The sequence below is a fragment of the Thunnus thynnus genome, chromosome 8 (genome assembly GCF_963924715.1).
Source record: "Thunnus thynnus chromosome 8, fThuThy2.1, whole genome shotgun sequence".
NCBI classification, from domain to species: Eukaryota; Metazoa; Chordata; class Actinopteri; order Scombriformes; family Scombridae; genus Thunnus; species Thunnus thynnus.
In genome coordinates this window covers 19,356,325-19,375,535 of record NC_089524.1, presented here as the reverse complement: position 1 = coordinate 19,375,535, position 19,211 = coordinate 19,356,325, and the positions used below count along the sequence as shown (strand labels likewise).

General features: G+C 40.8%; 2 protein-coding genes across 3 annotated transcripts in view; one reads left to right on the top strand and one right to left on the bottom strand.

Annotated features, from left to right (window-relative positions):
- Positions 1-19,211, top strand: part of xpr1a (xenotropic and polytropic retrovirus receptor 1a) — a 71,654-nt gene that overhangs the window by 8,832 nt on the left and 43,611 nt on the right. For both annotated transcript variants that reach the window (XM_067596980.1, XM_067596981.1), the window contains exon 3: positions 217-268. In XM_067596980.1, coding sequence (XP_067453081.1) covers positions 217-268 — 52 coding nt within the window. The remainder of the gene's footprint in view (positions 1-216; positions 269-19,211) is intronic.
- On the bottom strand, positions 15,679-17,833 carry LOC137187796 (golgin subfamily A member 6-like protein 6). Its single transcript, XM_067596978.1, has 2 exons — positions 17,222-17,833; positions 15,679-16,428 (listed from the first exon to the last, which is right to left on the bottom strand). Exons 1-2 carry the CDS (start codon positions 17,628-17,630, stop codon positions 15,998-16,000), a joined length of 840 nt encoding a protein of 279 aa, XP_067453079.1. The 5' UTR covers positions 17,631-17,833; the 3' UTR covers positions 15,679-15,997.

Here is a 19,211-nt window from a genome sequence, read left to right as displayed (position 1 = left end):
CTTTACTGTCAGGCCATTTCATGCACCCCACATTTACTCCATACATCATGTATAAGCAGTAATCTATGGATTCTATTGACTTGTTATTAAATGAGCAAAAGTACATCTGTTTTCCTTGTATGAACCTGTTTCTTGTGTTTCATGGGTCAATGTTTGTGGAGAGTTGAAGATCTGTCCACTGATTTTTTTTTTTTTTTTTTGTAATTTCTTCATCAGGCATTCAAGGATATGCTGTATGCTGCCCAGGACCAAGCCCCATCTATAGAAGGTAAGGAGGCTCCCTGTTTGGACAAATAAACACACACTTCTATACTCAGTGCCCCCTGCTCTGGGCCTGTTTGGGCATCCCCAGAATAACAACTCTTCATGTGCCAAAAATACATGGCAATCATTGCGATTATGCTGCCACTCACTCCGCAGACTCTTACTCAACCGGACTGAGGCCAGTTATCAAATCATTACCTTCTACCTTGTTGTTGTAGCGCTTTAACCTGCATGATGTATCAATAGATGGCACATATGAGGAAAAACATCCAGAGAAGTAAAGTTGAAAGTTCATGAAGTGAAGAATATGTGTTGTATGCTTGCTGTGGTTAAAATGATGTTTGGCCTTATTTACACTGTCCGTGTGCAGTAAAACTATTAGTGGGTCAAAACAACATCCATCTTACAGATTTAACAACAGTTTCCCGGTAGTCAACATGGCAAACCAGAGCTGGAGTTCAATACCCGGCAGTGCTGAGTGTTGCTACTCAACACAGCAAAGATAAGGAAGGGCGCCAGCTATAATTAATCTTTGGCATTAGATTGCTGGTGACGTGAGATGACGGAAAGAATGTGAACCATTTGTTTTTAATTTAGATACCCGTTTGTCGGAGTAAACAACTTTATTTGGTTGCAGACTGGAGACTTACTTTGTGATATGCAGCTCTGTGTATATGACTGTGATGGAGCAGAAAAAACAAGCTTGTCCATAAATATGGCCGCACAAAACCTCTACTATACTTGCATGTCTGTGTTGTGATGGGATGAGCTTGTTAGCTCGTGCCCAAACGTGTGCATGTGTGATACATTTTTCAGTGTTGTGCAGCATGCTCCCCCCCCACAGAGCTGCGACTCCCAGCATTCAGTTCCAGCTGAGTGAGTTGGATGTGGATGGGAGTATGATGTGATTCTGTCCATGAGTGACAAAGATGTAACACACAGTCACTGAGTGTGTGGGTGACAGAGCTCTGTCTGTGTGTGAGCACAAGCTGCAGGCACAAAGATCAGTTTCAGAAATGTGTCGCCTTTTTTTTGACACTGAAGGAGCCCTGTAGGGTTTATTATGTAAAACATTCCATCAAATACAATTTAAAGTGTGTATATGAATGTTTGCTGGCTGGATAGCACATGTACAGTAGTACTTCTACAGAACACGTCTTGTTCTGTGATAACATATCAGCCGTGTCTCGAGAGCTGTCTCCAGAGGCTGTTAGCCATGCTGAGCGAGCTCGACGTGGATGATAAATCATTTCCTGTCTGGGGTCTGAGCTGTGTTCATGGGTCACTGCTCTGCTTCTGTCGGCTTTTCGCAAGATAGGTGAGGGAGTCTTATGAACAGAGACGTGATCAATCAATCAGTAGAATATCGTACTGTGTCACTCATTTGGTATTGTTGTGATGTTTCAACATTCCCCACTCAATCAAATTGATTTGTGTGCTTTTCACACTTTTTACACAGTACAGAATATTACGAAATCACTGAAGAGTGGAGCAAGGCAAGTGCAAAGAAAGGAGTATCAGCAATAGCTTTTGCTATATAGGAGAGAGTAAAATGTTTTATGTATCAGACAGGTGGACCGGTGTCTGTTTTTTCATTACAGCTTCTCACTCTTCCCCATAAGACAAACAGTGTTAATAGCCCCGTCATGTCACTATGTCATGATATTGTGATCTCGCGAATCCAGCTGCCTCACAAGGTAACTAGACTCAATCTGTCAGATCAGAACTAGGGCAGAACGATATTGGAAAAAAATCAATCATGATACATTTTTGCTAAAAAAAGAAAGGATACCTGTTGCTTCATATTATCTTTTTTAAAATAAAAATGCTTCAATCAGATGAAATAGACTAGGTGTTAAAAATAGTCATGAAAAAGTGAAGTTTTCTAGTTTTCATTATCTATCAAGCAGTAAAACTGTGCATGTACTGCACCATGTTGGGTCTAATTTGCCTTTTTACACAGCATCATTTTCATTATTATTACTATGCACATGTATACATCGCAAGTTTTACAGCCAAAATTTAAACCTCGATCATTTCACTGATCCATTTCCTTCAGTAAAAGACTTAATGAAGAGGATTTGATTCAAGGGTGCGCTCCTCTCTCTCCCTCTCTGTCTCCTGCCTCATTCTTTTTACAAAAAGCAATGTTTTTGGTATTCAGAAGATGTATCTTCTTGCCTGAGGGAGACAGTTTACCGAGTTAAAACTGCTAGCTCACCCACTCTGCTTTCTCACTGGACACCCTGCGGTACCTGATAGAGCTGTGTCGTAGACACTGCACTGAGCAGGCAGCACTTCAAAGCCTCCGTTGGGGCCTCTGCATGCGTTAGGTTGTCAGATTATGAAACTGTCTCTACAGCAATCTGCCTGGTGAATCTATTATGACAGGAAAAAATCAAAGGAAGTTGATAGTGTCAGATAACTTTGCAATGGAGATTTGATCATGAAAAGTTTGGGTGTATTTATGCAAGTGTACTGTAATATAAATCTAAGCAGATTGTAGCACATGGCCCACATCAGTAAAAATTACATTTACGTTTGCACGTTGTCTATGGTTCGATCTTGATCTTGTGCATAATTGTCTTTCATGCTGTGTTGTGCATTGCAGTTTGAACACATATTAACCAGTCAGCACCTCCACTGTAGAGAGCCTCTGAAAAACATTTCTTCTTTCAGAACCATTTGTAGTCAAATTAATCATTCAGTGTCAACAAGATGGATGTACAATAATTAAGAGAGCTTGTTGTAAACAGACCCACGCCAACACATGCACATTAAAGTGGCTCTGGTGCTGCGCTTGACCCTTCACCCCCTCGTTAAGATCCTTTGTTCTCATTCCCTCCATCCCTCCAGTGGTCCTTGTGTAATTGTAATTAAAACAGGCCTGTCCCTGCTCTGTGGATAACAAGAGGGAGAAGAGCTGGTTGGATCTCTGGTTCCTCTTGTTCCAACCATCAGAATGAGTTAAACCACAATCTAATCCAGTTAGCCTGCCAATTATTACTGAGGACTGAGAACAATAAGCCCTGGATAATAAACACACAACTTCAACAGGAATGTGTTTAGTGTGTGTGTGTGTCATACTATGTAAAGTCATGTTCACGCTCTACACATGCCATAAATATTTGGAAGAATTTTTCTAATCCTAGGGGGATGAGGTTTTACACTGTATGTCATTCAGTTGCTGTGTCATTCATTCATTCATTCATTCATTCATCCATTGTGTCTCTCATTCTGCTGCTCGGTAAATGGCCAGTCTACTACTGTGATGCTATCTGTGCAGGGCTGTGGGAAGATGGCAGTGATGGTACTGTTAGATTCCCTGAGGGAGTAAGGGTGGGGCTCTAGTGTAGTACCATGAACGGACACACACACACACACACACGCACACACACACACACACACACACACACATACTGTCCAAGGAGGGGAATCGGTTGCCACATTATTGACTTACAGCTCAAGGCACCAGGGAATGGATTTCCTCTGAATGAAAAGGTCTGGATGTCAGAGATGAATGAATCAGACAAAAAAAAAAAATCTACTAAAACAAATGCATGATTTTTATAGCAGAGCCCCTTCCTCAGTAAAAGTCCACCATATTTTCACACTGTCTTGTGGCTTGGCTGTCAGCTTTATTCCTTTGGGGCTTTTCATGTTTTATGCAGTCAAATCAATAACGCTATAAAAGCAGTGGTGTGAATATAGAACTCTTCCAGTGTTTTTTTGTGTGATGATAAATAATAATATACTTTATCTATATAGCACCTTTTTAAAGCAGTGTTATAAAGTGTACTTTACAAAGAAAAAACAAAAATTAAAGCAATTTGGCACCATGATTAAATGAAAACCAGCAATTAAAGGTATGGACAATGAAAAGAATAAAATACCCAAAATATAATAAATTTAGATAAAAACAGTAAAACATAAATAAATAAAACACATAAAACATTATGGAACAGGAAACATAAAACTTTTTTTAATAGGTAAGTTTTAAGGAGTGATTTCAAAGATGTTACTGATTCTACAAGCCTCAGATCTTCTTTTAACCTCATATTATGGTCAAACCATGTTTCAGCTGATGTAGGGTCCTTGATCTTTTATGTTTTTGTCACGAGCCACCGTCACAGCCATGTGCTATTCAACACAAAACCCAGAGACTGACAATCTCACTATACAGTAGACTAAAATGAAAATATGTTGCAGGTTATTTATGTTTTGTGGAGTGTAAAACTGCAGTGTTTGGGTATCAGTGCACTTTGTTTGAATGTGCATACATATGCATGTGCATGCGTGGTTTGTCTCTGAACTATAGCTACAGGTGATGCAGACTTGACAGATAGTTGAAAAGGAGAATAAGTTGCTGTGCTGCTATTGCCCCTCCCACATTAACACCACTGAGGTACCTTTGAGCAAGGCACTTCATCCCCTACAGCTCCAGCGGATCTGCTGTAACTGTGTGAGTTGCCTGGCTCTCTGTGAGATGTGTGATAGATTGAAGTCAACAGAATAGAATAGACCTGGAAGAATACCCCTCCATAAACATGAAGGGATGAAATTAGTATTTCACACTGTTTCTTGTCCGACCATGGCAGCCACATATCCAGATGTTCATTGTTCCATCTTCTACACCTGTACCATCACAGCTGCCTGCTCTCCACCTCGCAGCCTGTCAGGCTTTTGTTCCCACGCTTCCCCCCGGACAATGTTGTCCCCTCTCATTCGGCTCTTTATGCCTTTGATTACAGGAGAATAAACAGAACAGTAAACCTGAACACTGTTGCACCTTTCCAGCTCTGCCAGCAACCCTTTTAGCTCCAACAATTTTCTAATGAATGTTTTTGTGTCTGCGTGTGCGCCATCGTACCTAATCTGCCTAATGAAAGCGGCAACATGAATCACAGCTGCAAATCACCTCAACTACACCTTTCGGCCAGCTGTTATTCGGCTATTTTCTATTGTTGTCCATGCGGCTTGCTCGACCGCCATTTTGTCTGCTGTTTTGTACGAACATGATGAGAGGCTAGTTGAAGTCTGCTAGTAATACAGAGCTGATTGTTATTCTGCTGGCGTATATGATAGAACAGCAGCTGTTATTACTGTTGTTGGTCCCATTTGGAGTCTGTCCTCGCCCCCCTGCATGGAATAGCATTCTGATTTCTGTCATTTTCTTTCCATGGCGTGTTGATTGAAGTGTTTTCTTCTTGCAGTTTCCCATATTTTTTTTTTCTTTTCTTTTTTTTTTATTCTAAATGATGCTGTTTACTATGACGGTGATGTGTTGCCTTTGGTCCAAGCCATTGGATCCCTGTGTTGCCTTCATGTGAATCTTTTCTGTGTGATTTATTTGTCTTAAAATATACAAATAATGTGTTTTTAAAGGATTTAATATATATATTAAAAATCCAATATTGTGTCAGCATAACTTTATTAATTATGAACAACCTTATATACTGTACATCTCTACAGTAGATAAATAAATGAATACATACATATAAAATAAGTCTCTCCGGCCACAGCAGCACAAGGATACATGCATAACAGATACCGAGGCTCCCAGGCCGAGAAACATATACAACTCCGTGTGTGGGAAGACAGACAGACAGATGTCAGGCAGCGACTGAGAAGGTGAAAGAAGCGAGGGAAGGAAGGGAGACAGATGGACAGGCGGACAGACAGGTAGACGGGCAGGAGTGTTCAGCAGGACAGTGGCATGGCAGCCAGGGTCACTCACCAGCCTGCATTATTGATGGGCTCTTTGACAAGCTGCTGCTCCTGCTCGCTTCCAAGCACTAATTGTTTGGTTTTTGTGGGGGTTGGTCCTTTTTCACTTATATATATCTAGAGAATAAAGATATAGAGAATATCCAACTGAAAGAAATTTAGTAGCCACACTGAAATATGACGACTATAAGTGATTAAGAAGAATCTGATGGTCCAAACTGAGTGAGATGTTTTAGAGCTCTATGGCAGACAAATTCTACTGTTGCTGCTTTTACATAGCACCTTATTTATTGGTTATAAAAAAATATTTGAGGCTGTATTTCTGTGACTTTGTCTGTGCTCCAAACCATCAGTATTTCCAGAGAGGAAGATGCCTGATGATCTTTATCCAGCGGAGACTATTAGTCCACAGTACCCTGCAATGACTTCAATTATATGCCTAATTGCCATTCAAACAGGAAATTTCTTGAGCTTGAACAATTATATCCATAATCAAACTCCTCACCTCAGTAGATTTAGCCTCCATAGTGGATTTAATCTGGCCTCCATCCAATAAAGCAGTATAGGAGGGCTGTTGTGTGTGACTCTGAGATTGGTCCTTTGATGCAGCTCTAAGGGTATTAGAGGGGAGGGAAGCAGGGGGGTCAGGGTCAATACAAGCCTAGGATCGCTATCCCAAGGTCAGGGACTAATCGAATTGTGGTAATGAACATTGAAAAGGTGATGGGTAATACGACAAAGAGAAGGATAAAGAGAGATGTCCAGCACTCTCCATTTTTATGTTTGATGTGACGATTATGAACAAAATGAAGCAGGGAAAGAGAAAAGAGGCTGGAAAAAAATGATAAATGGATTGAATGTGATTGTCAATGACCAGGCTGTAACAGAAAGAGATAGACCTACAGAGAAAGAGAGAGAGAGAGAGGGATCCTTCAGGCAGCAGACAGACAAACAGACTGAGTGGGAGGTCCCTGGGCTCATCTCCAATGCATGTTGCCCTGCATTAGCACTACAGCCATCCCGCAAGAGAAAGACAGAGAGAGAAAGAGAACCTTGATAGATGAAAGTCTTCTATCTATCCATCCATTATTCATCGGCGAATTAGATCTCGCCTGAATGAAGTGGAGGGAAGGAGGAAAGAGGAGGAGGTTGAGGGGAAGAGAGGGAAAGGTATGGGTCGGTTTAGAGAAGGGGGGGGATTGGGATAGCAACTGTTGTGGTGGTAGGAAAGGGCGAGGAGTTCAGATGAGGATGTGGCCCCAGCAGGGATGGTATTTTTAGATTTTGGGGCATTTGACAGGAGGCTGAGAGGGTAAGTGGTGGAGCAAAAGCAGCGTTGGTAAATGGAGTAAAGAAATTTGAATTTGAAGGGAAAAGAGAGAGCAAGGGTGCAAGAAGGAGAAGTGATGTTGATGTGTTTGTGTGTTTTAGGGAGGGGGGGTGTATCAGGGAGAAGGGATGAAGGAGAGGTTATTGGTGCTCAGAGGAGTCGAGGTCATCCTGGAGCCCTCACAGGTCTTAAATGTAGTTATGAGGGCTTCTAAAGGTCATGAATCCAGTAGTCAACAACTTGTCATTACTGTGCCTCTCTACCCCTGTGTGTGTGTGTGTGAACATTTACATACATGTGCACATCTGCTCTGGCCTTGGCAATGATCTCCTGATCTCCATGCCTTATGAACATGCATCCACTCGCATTAAGATGACAGGACTCTACATCTTCAAAAATGGAGAGAAGCTAACCACTAATCCTTAGATGAATCCTTAGAATAGTTTTCTCAGACGCCGAGCCTTTACTCAAATAAGAATACAATCCTGTAAAGGTTGAATAAACAGAAAGCATAAATCATATGATCTGGCTGTTTGCCAGGTGCACAACTGGAGACCATATAGATAGATCACCAGCAGCTACAATGTCAAGCATGGCAGGCATCTGAATGTAATGAGATCCGACTCTTTTGATCAGGAGTCAGCTGTCGAGGGTCCCAGAGGTTTGGTATATTTGTTGAGTATTAGCATGGCTTCCAAAGCATAATCTTAACCTCTGTTATGAGGCAAGTTATTGTTTTTAATCGGTGATGAGAAGCCTAATCAACAGCTTTGGCTGCAAGCCAGCAGATCAGCCAGACTCTGCTGAGTGTAACCAATCAGCCATAGCTGACCGCATGGCATTTATATAGCTAGGCTAGGATTAATTTGAATCATTTTCTATACTGACTACATTACTTGGCTGAAACTGGGGAAAAAAACAGCAGTGAATTGCAATTTGCAGATTTGGATGGCATGCACATTCATATGGCATTTGTTCTATATTTAAAGATTAAGACCAGCAGTGTGAGTGATTTTAAAAAAAAAAAAAGTGACACTGCAAGTAGGGAGGTGATGATGGATGAATAGAGGAAAGAATAAAGACATATGACCTTGTCTCTGCTTTGTGTGTTTTGATGTTTTTATCTTCTCACACTGCTGTTCTCTGCTGCACTTGCATATAACGGACTGTGGAGAGGTTGCTGAACACACATCCATGTAACGGCACACAGACACACACACACACACACAGGCACATAAGGAGCTGTGTGCTACAGGGGGTGTGGGTGTGATTGTGAGCTATAGGTGATGACAGCAGTGCCATATGCTGATGTATTTCTGTTTTTTTTTTTGTTTTTTGGCACTGCATTTAGAGTACAACCAATGAAATCATTACACAGTGTCCACTCTTATCTCTGCTGTAAACATTTTTCTATGAACGTGGGAAAATGAGAAAACCTTCGTTGGTCTGCAAAAGCATTCACACCCAGAGAGGTATTTTCCAGCCTGTCACTCTTTGACCGTAGCTTATTTAAATTAATTCCCTGCACTGGGATTGAAAAGCTGTTACTTATTACTCATTTTTACAAATCAAAGGATGTATTTGTTACGGATGTTTGTGCAGTTTTTGACGAGCATTGGTGTGTTTGTGTTCTACATGGTCGATGTATGTGGGTGGGTTTTGTACCGTATGTGCTAGTGGGTGAGTAGGGCATTGCAGAAGACACAGTGTCCTTCACTCTGCCACTGTGCTGCATCGTCACTCTGGAGAGGCAGCCAGGACCTGGCCCAGATTGGCTCAGAGGCATGAAAACGTTGTGAAACTCATATCAGTCTCTCTTCTCTTCTCTATATTGCTGTATTGACTCTCGGCTGATTGTCAACACAATTACAGGTCTCAGCACTACACCTGGCAGCAAAGAGATCTATTTCAGGACTGATATTTGATGGAAACATTTCTCTAGCAGCAGCGAGTTTGACTTTAAATTGAGTGTGGTCCCATGGGAATCAATGCCAGTGTTTATGATTGCATGTGTAATGGACTGCGGGTTACAGAGGTGGCATATATTTATGTTTTGTGTGGCCTCTTATATTTCATCCTCGCTGTACCTGTGGGCAAAACGAGAGAGACATACTCAGAGAAAGACAAAGAAGTGGCAGCAGAGAGCGTGGGGCCGTGAAGGCAGTGAAGTAAACGGCTGAGAATGACAGATAAAATGAGAGTGGAAGCTTGAAAGAAAAAAAGAGACGTGACATTGGCGGTAATTGGGAGACAGGAAGCTAGAACCTCAGGGAGCCTCCGTTCCCAAACGTTGCTATAAGTCACGAAAAAGATGTGTGAACATAAAAAGAACTGGAGGCAGAAAAGACATGAGAGCCTGGCTGAAGCTCTGTCATTTGCCTGTTCAATAAATTTAGATTCACTGCAGATTTAACCACTTTCCAAAAATGGCAGCAATAAATATATTCATACTGTAAATTTAATAAATTTGAGATCAAGGGATAATTCTTTCAGGGGCCAAAATAATATTGGTCCCAATATAATTTCTCTTTCTTATTTACACTGTATCACCTTCTTCTAATCCAAAGACAAGAGGAGAGGGCGATATCAATAATTCACAGCTATTGTTCCCTCCCGGACAGCCTGTCTGTTTTTATATTAAATGTTGAATTATTAACAGTATATGAGATTGGAAATATGGTGAATCTGCCTCCTGATGCCTGTGAGTCTTCAAAAACTGTCTGGTCACTGGCAGCCACAGAGGCACCAAAACATCGATGTTAAGTAGAAGGTGAATTAAAGCAGCATTATAGTATTTTATGGTTGTATGGTATAATAGAAGCATGTGGAGAGATTACTCTGTGTGTGTTGACTCATACACATATACATACTCATTAACTGTCTCAAGCTTTCTTTTACTGAGTTTAAAGTCACCATGGCAGGACTGCTAGTCTTTGTCAATCTTAACAATTCCTCTTAAATATCCCTGCTAAATATGCATATTCCTCAGGGAATATGCATATTTCATATCCTTCTCAACATGTGACTAATCTATTCATGATGTGGTTTAATAATAACCAATGAGTTCAGTGCTGGGAGGGTTGACTCACTGTTTAGGGTCGAGTCCCGTGTATACATTATTTTTACTCCACGAGCGTGCCTGATGGTATGTTCACTGACTTCCTGTCATGGTTGTAATCTAAAGAAGTGGCCTCTTGGCTTCTAACCAGCTGTATTATGGAGAGAGACTCCTGAGTGGCTTTTCAGTAGAAACAACAGTTTGTCTCTGTTTTGCATTTCGTCCTCGGGGCAAACTGCTCGGCTTCTTCTTGACAAGTGCCATCTGATAATTAGGCCTCGTAATCACCCTATTAGTATGCAGCTCAATTGAGCAGAGAACAGCTTATTGTTCCCCTGGCATGAGTAGCAACCATTTATAAGAGGATTATTGTAAATTTCTTGTTAGGGTCTTTATGAGAAAGAATCATATGTGTAATGACTTAAATTGTTGCATTGTTAATCTCAGAAGCATTTGTTTTTAATATAGCCAACAAATCAGGGTTGCAAAATTATAGTGGCTGTGATTAATCCTCTATTTGGATTGTTTGGTAATATTTTTGAAAGCATAAAAACACTGTTGGTGGGGGGGGAGTGGCACTGTGTTTCAAAGTTGAGTGCGCTGTAGGATTGCAACCTTATTTTTCTGCACCTTTCTGAGAGACACACAAAGCTGAGCCGAACTTTCTCCATCAGTTACCATGGCACCAAAGAAAGAGACCAGAATCACTTGAGCCTTGTTTTGTCCCTGTGACGTTCAGTACCCAAACACAAAAACCGTAGAACATGTCGAACTAAGGGCTGGGGTGTTAGGTTGAATTTTAATACTGTGTTGTGAAAGCAGGTTGATACCTCCCTGAGAACACAAATAAATACGACAAATTAACTGAATTTATTATCGGCAGTGTGACTTCAAATTCATAGTCACAGTAGGAATGTGTTTTACAGGACTCCTACCTCAGGAGCTGTGTGTAGTAGGATAATGCCATATGCCATATACAGTTTATATACTATGTATGTATGATAGTTATGTTCCTTTTTATTGTGAGAAATCTTAAAATACACAAAGAAAGAGGGTATTTATCAGTGTGTACTATTTATAAATGCTTACTTCCTCGATTGCCTATTAGCTAATTTTCTGGTATTAATGAATGTTTGTTGTTTCTGCTCCTGATTGTTCCTGTCAGCACCACTCTGAGTACAAGGATTCAGCAAATCATTGATATGGTACTATACTATAATATAATATGTTACACTTGTATGTGAAATGTTTTATTTCATCTCAAATGAAGCATTTCATCATATATGATTGACTTATATCTTTTGATTTATTTTATTGTCATTGAAGGTGAATGTTTTCCTCCTCATTAGTCGCACATTGTGACGTATCATAGATGATAATCTTGTAATAAACATGCACCTGTGTTATCATACCATTGTCACTATTAGCAACATCGTCTGTTCCCATTTTGATTTCTTAGTTGTTGAATGAAACCTCAAGGCTTTACTTTTGTTGGTTGTCATTTAGGTGAATTGTTTCCTTTATGAGTGGCAACAATTCTTCCAACTTTTGTGTATATAATATGTCTTCAAAACACCACTAGATGATCTCACATACACTGGTGTGTGTATATACAGTATGAGTTATGTACTACCCAGGTTAACAAGGAGCAGTCAGATTGATTTGTCTCCCTGGGAAAAGTACCAGCCAGATACTATTTGCTACAAGGCTTTAGAAGGCTCAGTCAGTATGGTTCATCCGCTGAAACACACACAGATGCATTCACACACACACACACACACACACACACACACACACACACACACACACACACACTCCTACATCACTCCAAAACCACAGAAATCTCCAGCTCTGATTTGTTGGTCTATTTGTACTGAGGCTAGATGAAGGGGATGAATGGGAATTCAGAGCCCCAGTGCTCACTGGTGGTTGACAGACAGAGGCTGCCTCTTCCCTCCATGCTGCTCTTTAAACTCTGTCAGTGTCTACCCCATGCTGCTGAGTGACACACACTTACACACACACACACACAAACGCCACTCACAGTGCATTTCTTTCAGTTTGTATGCCCCACAAACAAGCCACATGTCCCATATGCTGCCCAAAACCCTTCTCAAAACACAAACACACACACACATTTTTATGTCTATACTTGTGAGGATCCTCACTGACATAATGTATTCCTAGTCCCTAACTCTTAATCATCTGTCAAAAAGGATGGAAATTTCTGCTAAAGGGATGTGAAGGATTTGGGAAACCTGTTTACACCCAAAATGTCTTAAGATCTGCAGTCAAATAACGAAATGCACTTGTTAGTCTGAACTTTTTATACTTGTTTGGTAATTACAGCCAGTTATTTCTGGGAGGAGTGATCAATATTCATTCTCAACAGGTCAAAAGCAAACCCAAAATTGGAAACTGCAATTCTCATCAGAAATAAAAATAATGATAATAATAATAATAAAAAAACACCAAAATGTACCCCCTGCTTTTTCAAAGCTCACAATTGGTGACTCAAAGATTCCAAATTGCTCCTGAATACTTTGTAAAAATCGTATTTGTTTCCATATATTGCTTGTTGTAGAAAACCTGCGTACTTCCTGCTCATGTAAATCACGTTAATGATATGACTCTCAAGCACCGCAAGGTCAGTATGCTCCTAATCAGATTGAGTCAGGAAATTGCTCCTAATCTAATAACATCAAGTATTGGATTCCTTCCTCCCCGCCTCAATGGTAAAGGTAGAATGGGTAGTATGATGGCTCATTCATAAGTAGAGTAACAGTGTTACAATTAGGGAATGGAAAAAGGATGTTCCAATGGGAAAGTGAATCTGCAATATTGTATCTATTGAATTAACTTCACCTACAACAATTAAATAATGTTTATAACCCAGTGGTCATACTGAATTTAGTGTCCTTTTGAGGATATTGCCAAAGTGAAAAGTCTCCTGCTTAGTTTCAGGTGATTGCTACAAAAAGTAGTGTGAAAACTAGCCACTACGTATTCACTGCCTTGGTTAGGGTTGGAGTTAATATAGGGTTATATTGTCCTTATAGATGCCATAAATAGACTTTTTTTTAAACATCCTTTTGTCACCCAGTAGCTGAATATCAATACTAAACACTGAGAGCACAGTGTTGCCATATCAGTGGTATGCTGAAACATAAGTCCATAGCTAACATGTCAAATACTTGTGTGACACTAGTTCATTCATCCATTGCAACGTATGTGGAGTTGCATTGCTGTGTTGGTACATGTTTTAATATCCAAGAATACTTTTTTGTCATTCTGTAATGCCTCTTTCCCTCCTAATTTTCCTTCCTTCTTGTATTACGATTCCACATTTCATCCTCACTCTGTTATTCTACCTCTCATATCTCCCATTTTCACTCTCTGAAGCCTCAATCACATTTACCTTCTCTCTCTCTCGCTGTCTTTTTCGACTCCGTGCTGCCTTCTCACCTTTTATTCTCCCTGTCAATTCCCTCCTATTCATCCACATAGAATGAAAATGTTATAAAATGTTATTACTTTCAGAGTGAGATGGCTTTACTGTGTCTGTTGACATATATAGGGCTGAGGTGTTAATAAGATGCATTCAAGATGTTCCTCGCTGTAATGTCAACTCTGCCTGACTGAGGAGTTTACAGACACTGCAGAATTTGCTTTGCCTCTCTGAGGAAAATGCCTTGTTTCATGTCTGCTAATCTGCTAGCTTATAAATATCTGTTACAGGAATATGTGTGTGTGTGTGCGTGGATTTGTTTGTGTGTGTGTCTGTGTTGGTGTATTTTTTTTTTTTTTTTTAAAATGTTTTCTCCTTACATTTCAGTTCATTTTGTCTTCAAAGTGAGGCTGTTGAGTGTGACTCTTATCGAGAGGCTGCAGCTGCTGCTGTGAGAATACCACGGCAGCCTGAAGGGACATATTCACACATATACAAACACGTACACACACCTTGGTTTACTCACACCAAGCTGACTAAGGCATTACACCCCTAAACAAGCATGAATAATAGCATGTTTGCCTACAGTGGGATATAGATGAGGGATTCTCTGGGTTATTAAAGAGCATCTCAATTAGTTGTACGCTAATTAAGTTGTACACTAAAATAATACTTTGTGAGTACATGCTATTCATAAAGTTTTTTCTACTAATTATATACATTTTTATTTGTCTAGGCAGTGAGCACTATACCAAGCAGAAGTGACCATCGATCATGAAAATCAATATTGTTGATGATACATGATTTTGACGGTGTGCCACTAGCATTACCGTCATTATCTGACATGTTAAATGCCAGGTGATGCCTCTGAATCGGAGAAGAGGAGCTGTAGTGCTCTGTGTATATAAATAGCATGCAAAATAGCAATATTGCACAAGCCTTTCCATGATACATGATGACGTTTCTCAGGCGACACACTCAGTCTCAGGGGTGAAGATGATATATTTCAAGCTATGGCAACATCTATACTCTGGGAGCGCTGGCTATAACGTTACCTCTCTGACCCCCTCTGTTAATGGCATGGCCACCCTGTAGGTAATGGATACTGAATTTCCTCCACCTCTACAGTGTGCCCTCGCTGCGTCTGCTATGGTTACAGTCATGGAGCCTGGGCTCTTATTCTGCTTAGATTAATGGCTCCAGCTTGGACTATTGACACAACACTTATCTTGTTTTTATGAGTCCAGCAGCTTCTATCTATAAACCTTAGAGGCACACGTGTGCACAGTCACACACATAGGAGCGCACACACTTCGCTGAGGCTCCTGCATGCACAGTTCAGTTACGGTTATATATGCCGTTGACTGTTTGTAATTCAATTGATGTTTCCAACACAATCCTAATGGCTCTGAGGTCAAGATAAAGTGAGGAGTTGAGCAGGCCGTTCACACAGTACACCCATCTCACTCTATGAGGAGCAGACTGCAGTATGACAGATAATGATATTTGATGCTCTGGAGATGGAAGTGGATGTTACACAGCAAACTATAATACAGAAGCAGCGTGGGCATCAGGATGGGGATGGCAATGTCGCCCTGTTGGTCATTGGGTTGAACCCCACATTGCATTTCACTACACATAGCCTATTACTTGTGTATGTAAGAAATAAAAACATTTAAACATTATACCTTATTTAATTAGCTAAATATCAGCATTTTGACATTGAAATTGTGAGCATGCTGACGTTTTGCTCAAAAGCTTTGCCAAAGTACAGCCTCACAGAGCCGCTAGCATGGCTGTAGGCTATAAGCTACCACTGATTATTAGTTTTTACTTTAAGTAACTCTTCCTGAAAATCTTAGTTACAACTTACTCTAATCATCACATGTTCTAAACTGTGATTATTTATAATCTGATGACATAAAACACTCAACTACTACTAAACACTGTTGTTGTTTACAACTCAGCTGTTATCTCAGTGTTTATTCTCTTCAAACCTGTTTCCAAGTGACCACTTCTAATTATGTAGTTATTTATTACTATACAATTTTTTTTTTCAAGTACCACTACAAAATACAACTATGCAGTCAGAATTACTGTGCACATTTTTTTTGTTTTTTTAATTTGAGCCTTGTGGCCTTTTACAGCAGCTGAGGTTGGAAAAGTTCACTCAGTTGGAAATGGACTCCTTCTCCCGCTTCTCCTTCTTTTTCAAGCCGAGGAATTGGTGGTTTCTTTTCCAGAACGAAGGCTTCCTCTTTTTCTCTGGAGCCTTCTCCTCAGAGTCTTTGGCCTCCTCCAGGAGTTCAGGTGCCTGTAAAGAAGGAATGGACTCCTCCTCCTCCTGCTCGCAGACCTCGTCCTTCAGGTCTTCCACGAGTTGTGCAGCCTGGGCCTGACTGACCTCTTCCTTGAGGTTTGTTGAGATCTGGATCTTCAGGTCCTCCAACTCCCTGCAGAAGGACTTCTCCCTCTCAGAGGCATCTTGTTGCAGTAGTTTGATTTTCTGCTCCAATTGTTGACGGAGGGCATCCTGCTCAGCCCTCAGCCTCTGGATCTGCTCCTGGTACACTGACGCCTTTTTGGTGTGTGAGTTACTCTCTGTAACAAGTTGCAGAAGGATGTCATTCTTGTGTTTTTCTGCCTCAAGCTCAGTTATGTACTTCTGGATTTCATGGTAGTAGTGCAATGCCTGTTCCAAACATGCCTGTTTGGAACAGGCTGATTTATCAATACCTCGAGAGAACAATGCCCGTCCTCGCCCCATATGCTCACTATTGGTAGATACTACAATTTACTGATGCGCCCTAAACGCCTCACGCGCAGAATATCTGGAGACTACAGTTTTGAAGCTGAGCTGAAGTTGATCGGATGAACTGTAGTGCCTGTTCAAAACGTGCCTGAGACATCCAGCACTATGTCTTGAACATACATACAAAGTTCCTATGTGTGAGGAACAGGAATAGAGCTTAACTCTCTGAACTTTTTAAATTCATTCTCTATGGTAGTTCTTATCACTACAGATATAATCCCATCTCTGATCACAATGTGGGTTGCAATGGCAGAGTGGCGCTGTCTGTATATCCGCTCGTTGAATCCACATGCAGAAGAAGCAAAGGCAACATTGTTTATGGGGTATTTTTATATATTTCTTGAGAACTGCTCATCCAAACAACTTCACACATCTACATTGCACTTCCTCTATTCCCCAGCAATCCACCTGCCAGGTATGAAGTAGATCGGATGAACGGTTCTCAAGATATGCAAAGGACAAACATGTATACACAAATACATACAGACAGACAGACAGACAGACAGACAGAGATTCCTTGCTTTATATAGAGAGATGAAACTTTCAGTGTCTCAAGCTCACTCCTCTATACTTTTTCCTTACTTGCAAACAGCTCCTCTTGGCTCTTCTGATCAACCAGCTGTTTTTTTGCTTCCTCCAGTTGTTGACCAAGTTGCCTCCTTAGAGTTTTCTCCTCGAAACACCTAGCTCTCTCTTTTTTGAACAGATCGCTCTCCTGCTGTCTCCGGGTCCTCTCTCTGTGGAGCTTGTTTGTCAGATACTCCACCTGGTCCCAGAGACACTCGTTTTCAGACATCTCTGACTTTAGACTGATGGAGAGCTCTGTGGCCTTTTGTTCCTGAGAGGAAATATGTTCCTGTGCCTTTTGGATCTGAGCCTTTAGCTCTTCGACCTGCTTGATCAGAGCCTCCTGTTCTGTCCCGCTGAAAATGCTGGAAATCTGCTGACGGGCCCAGTTGTAGCTGTCCATGACTGATAGACTCGGTTCCATCTTGTATGTCTTTCTGAAGATTCACTCACAGTTATGTGTTGCCTGTTGAAAGGTCTGAAATGAAATGACCTGGAATGGAATGAACATAGTATATCAATACCAATGATGGTGATGTCATAATGCACAGAGAATGTAATTGTTGCTTGCTGTCTGGAGTTCCACAATGATGATTTTGATTTGCATGTTTACATTCAGTTTACATGGACCTTCTCAAGTCTCATCAGAGCTCAAAGCAGGCAACCTTGTGAAAACAATACTTGTGAGATACTGCTGTTTTATGTTGCTATTTCTACACAAATCAAATAAGTAGGATAAAATGCGTAATGTGCTTTCTTCTTTAGAGTTAGATGAGAAGATCTATACCCCTCTCATGTCTATGTGTTAAATACAGAGCTGGAGCCAAAAGGTGATTGGCTTTGCTTAGCATAAAGCCTGAAAGCAGGTCTCACTCCAGAGTTTAAAATCCACCAAAATCCCCACCAACACATTTAAAATTCACTTATTAACATGTCGTATCTTGTTTGTTAATGTAAAAATGACAAATTGAATTTATAGACATAGAAATATTCATCTATCACCATCATCAAGGCAACTGTAGACTCTTAGTCAGGTTTAGAGCTGGTAAACCTGGCTCAGAAATCCATTTGAGCGCCATAAAGAAACAAAGGCAGACACCAGCTTGTTGAATACAGTCACAGAGAAGGCACAACAAGGTCTGTGTATTGGTAATGTTTGTTTTGTTTTGTAGCTTTGCAGCAGATCACAGAGAGAGAGAATGAGAATGAGCAGATGAGATATCCCTGTAGGCTTCGCTTCCTCTGTACCTGAAGGATCAAACACACAGAGTGAACCAAACATCACAGGAACCGTCAGCCACAGTTAGGCTAACAGATTGCCTTGCCCAAACTTATGTCTGTCAAAGTGAGGGGGATGGTGTATGTGTGTTCGTGTGTGTGTGTGTGTGTGTGAGGGAGACAGAAAGAGAACAGAAAGGAGCTGATGCGATACAAACTATTGCACCAATGACACATGCAACCTTTCTCAGCCCTTGTGGAGGCGCCTCTGTTGGCAGGTGTATACTGACACACACACACACACACACACATACACCAGTGAGTATGCTGGGTAATAATAGTCTCTAATAGAACTGTGTTTTCCTCTGTCAGATCTATACAGCTCGCAATGCAGACAGCCTAGCCTCACCAGACCAAAGTGGAAATAATCCAATATCTTTGTATAATGGATAATGTTTTTGAAAATTGAAAGTGTTCACTGTCATGCTCTTTCACACTTCACAGCTTTGAAACTATGTTTTTCCACAGGGATAGGTTAGTTCAAATGATATTTGCCTTAGTTTGAGGGAGAAATATGGAAAGATGCAGATAAGAAGAGCACAAATAGTAAGGGTTCAATAATAACTTCTCTGTATACTGCAAAAGAAATAATTGAATTTAGGAGAAGCAGACTGCTTCATTGAGTAGCTACTGGGGGAAAAAGAAAACAAAGAAAGTTCAATAATTGAATTCCTGTAACGTGTAGATTAGCTGTCGAAAAGGGTGGCCCAGGGCTGGTGTTCACACT

Excerpts from the sequence above, each read along its gene's own strand:
- LOC137187796 (XM_067596978.1), bottom strand. The coding sequence starts at position 17,630 with ATGGAACCGAGTCTATCAGTCATGGACAGCTACAACTGGGCCCGTCAG. Across the intron at positions 16,429-17,221 it reads CCAAGAGGAGCTGTTTGCAA|AGAGTAACTCACACACCAAA; the intron begins GTAAGGAAAAAG and ends AACTTGTTACAG.